The 13,288-nt window shown below is 42.9% G+C and overlaps 1 protein-coding gene across 2 annotated transcripts in view; it reads right to left on the reverse strand.

Annotated features, from left to right (window-relative positions):
- LOC308637154 (liver carboxylesterase 1-like) overlaps window positions 1-13,288 on the reverse strand; it is a 34,545-nt gene that overhangs the window by 2,304 nt on the left and 18,953 nt on the right. For both annotated transcript variants that reach the window (XM_081273363.1, XM_081273362.1), the window contains exons 9-11: window positions 10,515-10,655; window positions 8,698-8,778; window positions 8,300-8,447 (exon numbers count right to left, since the gene is read on the reverse strand). In XM_081273363.1, the coding sequence (XP_081129489.1) occupies window positions 8,300-8,447; window positions 8,698-8,778; window positions 10,515-10,655 (370 nt within the window). The remainder of the gene's footprint in view (window positions 1-8,299; window positions 8,448-8,697; window positions 8,779-10,514; window positions 10,656-13,288) is intronic.

A 13,288-nucleotide genomic window follows, 5' to 3' on the forward strand; every position in this document is an offset into this window, starting at 1 on the left:
TGCTTCAACCCATACAGTGTTAAGGCGTTAAACTGATAAGGCAATTTTAAAAATTGGAAGGGGCACGGGAGGGTCAGCTTGCCTCTCTTCACCTCTCTGCTCCTGCTCTTCCCTGCCAGGTTATCTCTGCACCAAAGCCATCCCCTCCAAGCCCCGAGAAGATGCCACTTTTCCTAGTGACTGATCATCCAACCCACCAATCCCTGCTCCTTCAGGACTTATTCAGGGACCCCCGGCCTGAAAAACCTTAGCAGGAAGCATTGGTCATAATTGCTCACAGAGGGGTATCTTGAGGAGAGGAAGAATTAGGCCCCAAATCAGGCTGTTGGGAATGTTTTACAACTCCATGCCCCCAGGGATACAGTAGGAAAATTGAAAAAAGAAATTGCAGAAAAGAAGTAAAAAAAAAAAAAAGGCAAACAACACTTACAATCCCATCATTCAGACAAAACTTCTTCTATATTTTAACACACACGTCTGATTGTGTAATATTGTATATGCTATTTTATAACATACCATAGCCATTACTTCCTATTATTAAATACTCATCAGCAAATGTATTTAACAATATATGCCATCACCGCAGAAGGATGAGGAGTAAGTTACTTAGTCATCCCTCTCAGTCGCCACCACTGCACCCTCGGTTCATCAAGAGTGCTGCTCAGAAGAAGCCTTCTTCTGTGACTCTGTAGTCCACTTACTGAACATCTACTTCTGGGTCAGAACTTGCTGAAAGGAGGGTTTAACCTTGTCTCTCTGCCCTTCAATCATTTTAGACAGGAACTCAGCACTTAACTAGAGACGAATGAGAATGAGAGAATTTATCTTCAGCAGCATACTGAGCAAGAAACAACTTAAAGCTTTTTCTCTGAAAACACTGGGATTTATAAAATTCCTATCATCATAATTCAAGTCTACAAAGGAAAATTGGTTTGGGAAATTACAATTAGGACTAACAAGAGAAGCAAAGACAATGGAACAATAGCAAGAGACCAGCCACAGATTTGAATTACAGGGTTCAGAAGGAGAAGGAAGGGGGAAGGCCTCAGAAGGCAATAGCATGTTTCAAGAAATGGCTGAAAACTTCCCAAATCTGGGACAGATGCCAAAACCTAAGTACATAAAGGACAGAGGTCTCCACTCCATTTGAACCCATGCACAAAATGACCAAACAATCCAAAATCAAAGACAAAGGAATTCCGAGAGCACGAAGAGATGAGAAACACATCACACACCCAGGTGTGCCAAAAGAACATTAGCACATTTCTTAGAAGAAATTCTGCAGGTCAGAGGAGAGTAGGATGCTTGATAGGCTGATGGGAAAAAAATACCAACATAGAAATAACAAAGTTGGAATAGATGAGGGGGAAGAGCCACAGACTGAAGGAATATAAAACCTCTTTAGTGAAATAATAGAAGAAAAATTCCCAAAGCTTGGGAAAGACATGGACATCCAGAAACAGAAGGGTTTTAGAAACCCAAATAAACATGTTAGAAAAGAATTCTCCACAACAAATAGTTAAATTGCCAAAAGTAAAGAACAAGGAAAAAATATTAGCGTTTGCAAGAGAGAAGAACCAAGTCATATTTGAAGGCAATCCCATCAGAATAAGAGTAGATTTCTAAGCATAAAGTTTAAAATTCAGCAAAGTAGTAGGATACATAGTCAGCATATCAAATTCAGTAACTTTTCTATGCCAATAATGAACTTGCTGAGAAAGAAATAAGGAAAATAATCCCATTAACCATTGCATAAATAATGCCTAGAATAAACCCAACCAAAGAGGTGAAAAATCTCTATAAAACACTGAAGAACATATTGAAGAATACATCAGAAGACAGAAAGACCTCCCATGTTCTGGATTGAGAGAATCAATATCATTTGAACAGCCACAATATCAAAAGCAATCTACATATTCAATGCAATCTCTATCAAATTACCAAGGTCATTATTCAGAGAAGGGGAAAAATGAACCTAAAATTTCTATGAAATCACAAATAAACCATAAATAGCCAAAGCAATTCTGAGAAAAAAGAGCAATGTTGGAGGCATCACAATGACTTCAAAATATAATACAGAGACATAATAACCAAAGATCATGGTATTGGCTTAAAAATAGTCATGTAGACCAATGGACTAGAATAGAGGACCCAGGAATAAGCTCACACATCTACAGCCATTTGATACTTGACAAAGTTTACAAAATCTTACATTGGCAAACAGACAGCTTCTTCAACAAATAGTGCTGGGAAAACTGGGTATCTATATGTAAAAGATTGAAAGTAGATCCATTCTCTTATCCCCCTCCCCAAAATTCAACACAAAATGGATAAAATGCCTAAGTGTAAAACCTGAAACTTTTAAATTACTAGATGATAACAGGGAAATACAAGATCTTGGCACAGGCAATGAATTGCTGAGAAGAACTCCAACAGCTCAGAAAACAAACAAAAAAACAAGAATTGACAAGTGGGGTGATATCAAGTTAAAAAGCTTCTGCACCACAGGAAGGAAATAATCAGCTGAGTAAAGAGATGACTCATAGAATGGAAGAAAATCTTTGCCAACTTTTCATCTGACACAGGACTAATATCCAGAATGTATGAAGAACTTAAATAACAGTGAACAAGTAATCCAATAAAAATGGGCGAATCATCTGAACAGATGCTTCTCCAAAGAAGTGAAAATGGCCAAGAAGTACATGAAAAAAACAAAACAAAACAAAATGCTCCACATCTTTGCCATCATGGAAAGGCAAATCAAACCTACATGGAAATTCTATCTCCTTCCTAGACAGATTGTGTATAACAACAACAACAGACAAACAAAAAACCCCAAATGAAATCCTGCCGAGAATTTGGAGGGAAAGAAACTCTTACCCATTGTTGGTGGGAATGTAAATTGTGGGAAGCCATTCTAACACGTGATTGGGTGACTCCCGTTAAGGGCCTGAGGAGCTTTGGCTCTGTCGAAGCTTTCCCGACCCTTTCCTGATGAGAGAGCCCATCCGTGTGGGGGTGTGCCTGACCACTGACCCCGGGGACCCAATCACTGACCCTGACCTTGGAGTGCAGCCCCCCCTCAACCTTCATTGGATGGAATTCTCCCCTGAATCTCTTGTTCCCCAATAAAGGGCTACTCCCAGGCGTGTTCGCTCTCTCTCTCTCCTGCTAGCCCTGAGTAATCCTCGCTGCCCTGCTGGGCGGCTAGAGGTGGGAACCAGAGAGGTGAGCCGTCTCGGACCTAGCAATATAAATAAGGTAACTGTCTGTGTGTTTTATTTTGATCTCTTCTAACTAACTTTATGCCTAGAACCTCATTAATGAAACCACTGCGCAGGCCACGTGGTGGAGTAAATTAGTAGTCACTGTGGAAAACCGTGAGGAGCTTCCTTAAAAAACTGAAAATAGAACATCCCATATGATCTGGTTATACCACTCCTAGGTATTTATCCACAGGAACTGAAGTCAGCACACAAATTAGATTCCTGCATACCCATGTTCAGTTCAGCACTATTCACAATCCCCAAGATATAGAAACAGGTGAGACCCATCCACAGATGAATTGATGAAGAAAATGTGGTGTGTGTACACAAAGAAGTATGATTCAGTCATTGAGGAGAATGAGATCATGTCACTTAATGGAAAATGGGTGAAACTGGAGGACATCATGGTAAATTAAATAATCCAGAGACAGAACAGCAAGTACCTCATATTTTCTGTCATATGTGAAAATGAATAAACAAAAATGACCTGAAAGTAAAAGAGGGACCATTATGGAAAGGGAAGAGGAACAGGAAGAAGGAAAAGACAGGGCCGGGTAAAAGAGGGTACAGGAAGGGTAGGTAGGATCCAAGCAGGATCTACACATGTATGCATGTATGGAAATGTCACCACAAAAGCTATGAATTTGAACAATTAATAGGCATTAATAATTATGACTTTAAGAAAAGGATAATTATAACAACAATGAATGAAATTAGAAATTAAATTAGAAGAAATGGGTAAATCCCTAATCCAACACAACCAAACAAGACAGAATCAAGATGAAATAGATAACCTGAACAGATCAATAATGAGTAAGGAGACAGTATCCGGGATTAAAAAGTCTTCAATTAAAGAGAAACTTAAGACCAGATGTCTTCACTGGTGAAGTATACACAACTTTAAAGAAGAACTAAGTATCAGTCCTTCTCAAATCCTTCTCAAATGTCTTTAAAAATCAAAGAATGCTTCCAAATATTTTTTTATAAAGACAGCATTACCTGACACTAAAATAAAACAAGGACATTATAAGAAAAGAAAATTGGAGACTGGAACACAGTGCCTATGCAGAGAGGAACACCACTGAAGTTCCCTATCCACCAAAAGGTGGCTCTACCTAAACCACCTCCATCTTGGGACATTGCAGGCACCACCATAGGCCTCCTCACGTGGTAATCTCCACCATGAGTCAACAGACAGGGCCAGGAGGCAGCTGCCTGTTGCAGCATCACATGCCACAGGGCAGCATCACTGAACAGGCCTCCTAAAGCCATCACACAGCCCAGCCTTCCAGCCCCATCTCTGAAAGCAGTTGCCTCCATCTTGGGACACCTCCACCGCCATCTTGGGTTACCTCCACTGCTGCCTCCGCCATCTTTAGCTGGGGCAGCTTCCATCTTGGAACACCAACTGGGGCCTGGAAACCTTACATCAAGGTAACTATAGGCTTGATGCTACTGCCACCACCAACTAGAGACCTGGCCACTTCCATTTAGGAACAACAAGGACCTGGAAGACTGTCACCAAGGTCCCTGTGGGCCTGGTTGCAGCATATGTATCCCTGCTAGGTGTGCTAACGGACACCATCCTTTGCAGAAGCAACAAGGAGCCTTGCATGGGGTCACCTCATTCTCTTTTTTCTCCTGCTAATAGCCAACATCCTTTGATTCCCCTTTCACTCATTCTATAATATAATACCTCTAATTCTCACATCCTAAACATTATAACCCCCCTTTCTCTGTCCATCATTAGAAGCTGTAAACCCTTATGCAAACCTATTGGCTACATGATAGAAGATAACTGAACTCATCATTTCTGTTTATAGTGACGAAACAGTGAATGTCTAAATAGAAGTTAATTGATTTATGGCTGCATATTGTTTGCACTGGGTGATGTAAACATTGATCTCCCCACTAAGGTGAGGTACTGGTAACCTGCAGGGACACTGCAAAATTATAGGGTAGAAACTTCAATACCTTAGAGAAGCACTGTCAGAGAGAAAGACACACAGACAACATGAAAAAACAAGGGAGGAAAGTGTCTCAAACAAACCAAGATACTACAATAACAGAATCCATTGATAGCACAGTAGATGAAATGTCAGAGAAGGAGTTCAGAAATGTACATAATTAAAAAGTTGTGCAAATTAAAGAATGATCTAAGTGAACAAATATCATGCAAAAATTGATCACTCCAACAAAGAGATAGGAGAGCAAATATAGGCACCCATTGATCACACCAACCAAAAGATAAGGAAGCAAATACAGGTAGCAAAAAGATCACTTCAAGAAAGTGATAGAGATTATGAAAACAAACAAATCCTTGAAATGAAGGAAACAATAAACCAAATAAAAAACTCAATAGGAAGCATCACCAATAGACTAGATCACTTGGAAGACAAACCTCAGACAATAAAGACAAAATATACAATATTGAAAATAGAGTGGACCACAGAGTGAATATGGTAAGAAACCATGAATAGAACAACCAAGAGACCCTATCTCTTAAAAAAAAAAAAAAGTTAAAAAGGGCTGGGGATCGGCTCAATGATTGAGTGCCTCTGGGTTCAATCTCAGGTACCAAAAAAAAAAAAAAGTTGCCAAGAATATACAATGGGAATAAAATTGTCTCTTCAATAAGTTGAAGACACTGTATACCCACATGCATAAAAATAAAACTGGACCCTTATCTCACACTGTACAAAAAATCAAGTAAAAATGAATTAAGGACTTAATGTAGGATCAGAACTCTACTAAAAGAAAACATAGAAGAAAAATTACATAACACTGGCCTGAGCAAATGACATTTGGACTTAACTGCCAAAGTGCAGGCAACAAACACAGTGAAATAGACAACTGAGATTATATCAGACTAACAAGCTTTGGCAAAGCAAGGGAAATGACGAACACTGTGCAGAGAGACCTGCAGGTTGGGAGAAAATATTTGCCATCATATACTGTGATAAGAAGTTATGAAACCCAATATATAAAGAGCTCAAATAATACAGTAACAAGAAAACCTCCAAGTTAAAAAAATGATAAGGGATCCAAATAGGCATTTCTCAAAATGGACGCTATGTCCCTGTAGAAACGGACAACACGTCTGCAAATGCTCAATGTCACCACTGACTGCAAAAATGCACATTGAAATCACAGTGAGATAGCGGCTCACACTTCTCAGAATGGCTCTTATCAAAGAATGAAAACAATAGCAAGTGCTGGCAAGAATGAAGAGAAAAGGAACACTTCTACACTGGTGGCGAGATGGTAAATGAAAGAAGTTTCCTTGCAGAAGGAAAGGTTCAATTGCCATATGATCTGGCAATCCCACTATTGAATATTTACTCAAAATACTTAAAATCAGTGTGTTGAACTGTTGTCTGCACCCCAAAATTCACTGCAGAAGTAGTCACAATAGTCAAGTTAAAGAATCAACCCAAGAGTCCATCAACCAAGGAATGGATTACGAAAATGTGATATTATACATGTAATTAGCCTTAAAAAGAAGAAATCCTATAATTTGTGACAATGTGGGTAAGATTGGATAACATGAAATGAAACATCAGAAACGGAAAGACAAAAATCACATTTTATCACTCACGTGAAATCTAAAACAATTGACTCATAAATGCAAAGAGAAAAAGGGCAGTTACATAGGGTGGTGAAGGGAAGAGGGAAATGATGGAAAGGGTATAAAAATGTCAGGAAAACTCTTTTTTGAGTTCTATTGTACAGTGTGACAAATAGAGTTGATAATAGAGTACTATCCATTTCAAAATTGCTAAGAGAGGAAATTTCACATCTTCTCAGTATAAAAAGTGTTAAGAATTTGAGGATATGTATGTTAATCAACTTATGTAATTATTCTATATTGTATTCATGAATTGTAGTGCCGCACAATTTACCCCATAAGTTCATACAAATATATTTTGTTGGTACAATTTTCAAAAATTCTATGAATATTCTCTCTCTCTTTCTCTCTCTCTCTCTCTCTCTCTCTCTCTCTCTCTCTCACACTCTCACACTCTCTCTCTCCTATACTCTCTTCACCCTTCTTTTCCTTCTTACTTACAGTTGCTCTCAGATAATTGCAACTTCAAAGAGAGAAAGAATAAAAGTGGTCAATCAAAAGTGGACACCCCCCTAGACTGAGCTCACATATCCCTAACCTCACACCCCACACACAGCCTCGGGTCAATGTTGGGAGGCCCTGTGATGGACCCCAGCCAGGCCCTCAGCTTGCCCACTCAGGCACACACCACGATAGACAAAAGCCAGCACAGACATTGAAAATCACCACCTCTGACCCCTGCTCGTCCTACTGTCCCCTTCTCCTGCCCTTTTGCTCCTGAACACCTTCCTGACCTGAATCATACTGTGACCTCACCTCTGCTAGTCACACCCTAGCTCCAAACAAACTCTGATCTTGAAAATCTTCCAAGACCCATCCTCCCACCCTTGCCCACCCCGCACCAAAACCCCAGGGAAGGGGCTCTGTAGCAGAGGCTGTGTGTGCCTCACTCATGTCCCATTTCTGGGCAGTCCACCCTGACTTCCTCTTCCAGAATCTATAGCCCTTTGCTCAGGTTTTTCTCCCACCATTAGAAACTACTCTGCCCATTTTGCAGCAGCTCAAAGCACCACAGAATTAACCCATGGAGCAGCCTTCAACCACAAGTGGGTATGGGTAGAAAATACCCAGATTCCCCATCCTGCAGACAGGACAATCCTGAGGGGTCTGTGTTGGGAGCTGCCCAGCCTGACTTGTGCACAGTGGACATGTGAGTGGCAATGCATGATGGATGGCTTCCATCTCTATCCTGCCTCAGTTCCTGATCTGGTGTTTGCTGGGTTCAGCTCCTACATCAACTACCTGCATTTGGATCCTCTTCTGAGTCTGCTGCTAGTGGACACCACCCATGTGGAGAATCAGACAGACCCACCCCAGGCTCTGTGCTGACCTTCAGCAGTTTCCACATCTGTCTATGCTGAAGCTGGTGGGTTGGTCCTCTTCCCATCCAACCTCTGGGACTCACCTCTGTGGCCACGGGCCACAGTCACAGATGGGATACCAAACACTACATCAGCAATCAAATCCAGGAACAGGTCTTTCTTTCTGACAGGGTCGTCTGTCCCTCCTAAATACTTCTCAGTGGCCACTGGAGTCAGTTCCTCAGAGAGGTTCTGAAATCACCAAGCAAGAGAGACCCCCATGCTGTGAGTACTGCAGCTGCCCAGCCAGTTCAGAAGGCTCTGTCCATGTGAACCGCCCACCCTCTGCAAGCCTCCTGGGGTGGGAGGAGGCAAGGGCAGAAACATGGGGTTGGAAGCCCAGGTCCTTGGCTTTCTTCTGCCATTGAATCGGTCTGTAATTTGGGGCAAGTGCCCATCCCCTTGTTTCTCAACAGAGTCCCATGATTCCCTAGAGTCTTACAACAAAGGGATAGGACTTCCACAAGAGGGCTGTGGCCATCTGCTGGTCCAGTTTGCCTTCAGAGAGAGGGTAGCCCATCATCTGAAGAAAAAAAATGATGAAGCATTAGTGAATCATCAGGGATTATCAGAAAGAATCAAACAATGGACCAACCAACAAGCAATGCAGAACAAAGGCTCTTTGTTGACTTCTGGTTTTCATGGGTCTTTCATGAGATTTTTTAAAAAAACAATCAAACAAATGGACATATATACAGAAACTCAAGGAGTAGAAAGAGGAAGCCTTAAATAACTACATTTATCAGTCCAGGGGACACAGTGGTCATCCAGGCAGCAAGGAAAGTCCAGGGTAGGGTTGAAGCAGAGGGTTTATGACCAGGCCCAGACCATACCCCAGAGACTCAGTGACCGAGGAATACAAAGTCCAGGTCCTTGTCATCAACTCTGAAATTCTCTGAAGGGAGAACAGCAGAACTCTCCGTGTTAGCAACTCTGTCAACCTCTGCGCTCAGAGACTTGACCCAGCTTTAGCCTGGCTTCTAGTGGCTTAAGAGCATGACCCAGGAGGACCCGAGTTCCCCCCAAATGCCTGCCTCTGAAAGCACATGGTTTTCTCCAGCCCAAACCTGGTGACGGGCACACAGGCCCCTGAACCTTCTGAGAGCAGTTACTGTAGAAAGCTTGCCATTATGGATACTTTCTCCTTTCCTTTGGGATGTAAGTCTCCTACCTCAAACTGTTCCCTCAAGGATCTGAGAGCCATGAAAACAATGTTTTAAGAAAATGTTTGAAATGTAGACATTTAGGGAGATGACTTCTTTTGCTCATTTATTTATTTATTTTGGGGCAGTGCCAGGGATTAAGCCCGGGGTGCTCTACCACTAAACTACCTCCTCAGTCCTTTTTATTTTTTTATTTTGAGACAGAGTCTCACTAAGTTGCTGAGGCTGGCCTTGAACTCGTGATCCTCCTGCCTCAGCCTCATGAGTTGCTGGGATTCTATGCATGTGCCATCTGCCTGGGTGAGGGAGATAATGCTTGATCTCCTTCCCAGCCCTGGTGGGAGGATAAAGACCTAACTTCAGTTAACACCTCTGCTTTGTCTCATGAAGGGAAGGCTGCTTCTCCTGCAGATGAGTGAGGATCAAGAACTGCCAGGTCAGCCACACCTCCTTGAGCACTCCCAGCATTGAGATGTCTCCAGCCTTTGCCTTCAGGGATCTGAGTTCAGGTCATGCTTGATCTTTTTGCTATTGTGATCCTATTGCTGATTAAACCTGTCCTATTTGACTAGTGTCCAGCTTTGGTTCTTGCTGTGGGTCGGTAATAGCCCGTTGATATATGTAAGTCTGTTTCAGCTCAAGGAGATGCAACTCCTTCTGAGTCTTTCTATGAGGTGACTCAGTCTGAGTGTGGGCATCGTTGGCCCCCATGGGTCCATGTCTAAGATGAAAGCTATTACACCCCGGGTCTAACTCTCCTGAACCCCCCAGCTTCCTCCCCTTCCTAGAATGGCTTTCCATATGCATCAATGTTATCTCTACAGCACCTCCTTGCCTGATCACTTTAAGATTCTTTAGTGGAAAAACAATCAATAATTGTTTCAGGAGAGGGGTTCCCCAGGCTGCACCACCTGGAGTCAGTATTACTATCCTGGAAAATATTTCCAAGAAAATGTCAACCAGGGCTAATGGGCATAAGTGCCCTGGGTGGGTCAGAGAGGGGAAGGGGATGGAGAAGCCAATGGGAGCCCAGAGGGAGGGAAGCTGGTGAGCCTGTGTGTGGGTGCATCTGTCTCAAAGGCCTGCACGCCCTCACCATCGGAATGATCCAGCCAAACTCTTGCTTGTTGATTCCCACCATGTAGGGGACAGTGTTGAAATTCTTTTCAGCCAAAATCTCTTCAGGTGTCTTGTGCAGCAACACTCCGTCAACCACAGTGGGGAGGAAAGGATAGCTCTAGGGGAGACAGGCACAATGTGTGTTATTATCCTGTCCAGGTAACGCCTGCGTTTCTCTGCCTATGTGGGTGCTCAGCCAGCACTTAGACCCTCAAGGCTATGAGCAGTGACCACAGAATCTCAAGGTCCTAACAACCAAAGTCTGTGAGACACAAAAAGAATTTAACAGGGGAGATTTGGTGATAGGTGCTGGTTTTATACATGCATAAATTTGATTCTGGTTCATAGTAGTTATATCTGTAAAATTCAGTGAAGGCTCAACTAGTGAATATGGAACAATTCCAGGGACTGTCCCAGAGCGAAGTTCTTAGGAGTCTCAAAATTTTCATTACCCTCGTCTTATGTGTAGGTTTCTATTTTAAAGAGCTTTATGTAATAGAGATTTTTTTTTGCAAAACACCAAATCTATATTTACATCCACATATAATTTCTTACAAGGAATTGGTTGTACTATTTATTTATAATAAGACACCAGCTGAGGGATGCTTAATGTTCTCTAGACCCTGCATAATGTAACTGCAAATTTCTCTAGTTATCTATCAGAAGATAGATAACTCTGCTATCCACTGTGCTTTTTCAAAATTCAATATCTCACGAATGCACAAATACGGCTGCTTTGCCATCTTTTCCACAGCCGCATCGTATACTATCAATGTCATATTAGCATTTTTTTTTAGTTTTTTAGTTGTTGATGGACCTTTATTTTTTATTTATTCATTTCTATGCAGTGCTAAAAATCAAACCCAGTGCCTCACACATGCTACGCAAGCGCTCTATCACTGAGCTGCAACCCCAGCCCCATATTAGCACTTTTGAGAGTGGCCTCACCTACACAGAGGCACATCTCCACTCCCTCTCTGGATGGACTGACTGTTGACTCATTACCAATGAACTCACAGCCAAGAGCACCATCTATCACATGCATCTTCTCCTCAAGGCAGAGCCCAGGCTCCTAGGCTTAAGAACTCTAGTCAGCATTTCTCCACTATGCTTGAGAGTCATTATAAATAAATAACCAACAAAAAGCAAATATTGCAAAAGATGTGGCAACACATAGGTCACAAAAGGGACATTTGTCCAAAAGAGAGATGATGCAAGGAGAGTATTTCCTTGTTTGACCTTGGAGGAGAACAAGGGCCTCACAGGATTCAAACTTCTCACTGTGTTGTACGTACGTATGTTGCAAATGGCCAGGATTAGGCCACTGGTGTTGATTTGTTGGTTACAAATACATTTTAGCAAGTAAATGAATTCACAAACACAGAATTCATGACTAATGAAGGCCAACTGCATACTTCTATTTATTGTTAAACATGAGCTGTCTTACGTAAATGCTGAGCTTTAAGGAGGTTTTGACCTCACCATTCAAGGTACTACATTGAGACTTGATTCCCAGTTTGTGGGAAATAAAAGGTAAGAGCTAATCCTCCTTCAATAGCTGACCGCAGAGAGCAGGATCTGGGTGCAACTACTGCTGCCTTAGGAAGGCTGTGGGATTCCGGAAGGTTGTCCCAGGAAGCCAGTGAGAGGAGCAACTCATCTGAAGGAGGATTCCTGCAGGTCACATGGACCAGGCTGCCATCTGCATGGGTTCTGGGAGCCAACACTCTTGACCAGTGAAGAAAAGAATGGGGATTTCAAACAGCAGGAAGGGCATAACCAAAGGACCCTAAGTGTCACCTGCAGGGCTAATTCCAGGAGCCTCAAAGACATGTGGTTGTGTCATGAAACAAGTTTTCTTGTGCACAATATCTGGCACTTCCCTGGCACTCAGGTTTGTTTGGAAGAACCAGCTCAAGGGGAGTCGGTGGAGTTGTTTTGTAAGCAAGGTCAGGCTGCTAAGAAAGGGGGTGACATCTTCTACTTGGGTCTGGAGGGCAAATCTGCTGAGACCATGGGACGTGGAAGTGGGAAGGGAAAGAAGAGACAGAACAGGAGAGAAATCCAGAAGACAGACAGAAGGGCAGCATCTGGGAGGGGGCGAGTAGCATCAGCATCACTAGGACAATAGGAATTGTCTCTGTGTACCCAGTGGGTCCTACCGCTGCCCTGTGGGGGCCGTGTGCACTGATTGCCAGACCTGGCTCAGAGAACTCAGGGGCCTCCTTCACTCCACTCTCTCATACTGTACTATCCATTTGCAAGTCCTGTTGCTGTTCCAGACTCCAACACTTCTCACCACCCCACTGCCCTGGCTCTGGCCTAAGCCACCTGGATTCCTTGCCTGGGTAGTTGCAGCATATTGGCCTCCCAGCTGGTCTCTCTGTCCCTGTCCTGGTCCTTCCAATATGAAACAGACCTTAAAGGTTTCTCTCTGTTCGTGCCCTCTGAGCCCCTCCCAACTCCTGCCAATCAAGTCCTTCCAGGGACCATCCCATCCCCACCTCCAAACCTCCTTAGCCTCGATCCTGCTCCCTTCACCCATGGCCTCCCCTCCACACACAGGGCCTCTTGGGCCTCTGCAATTGCTGTCCCCTCTGCCAGGAACACTCCTCCTCCAGTTTTCCTGACAGCTGGCTTTCTTCCCTCATGCAGAGCTTGACTCCAAGGTCACTGCTCGTCAAGCCATCTTCTGAACCTGACCTATTTGCTCTCAAACCCCAGACTTTTCTGTCCCTATTTTCTAATTTA

This window comes from Spermophilus citellus, assembly GCF_964194105.1.
Source record: "Spermophilus citellus genome assembly, chromosome: 18".
Lineage (NCBI taxonomy): Eukaryota > Metazoa > Chordata > Mammalia > Rodentia > Sciuridae > Spermophilus > Spermophilus citellus.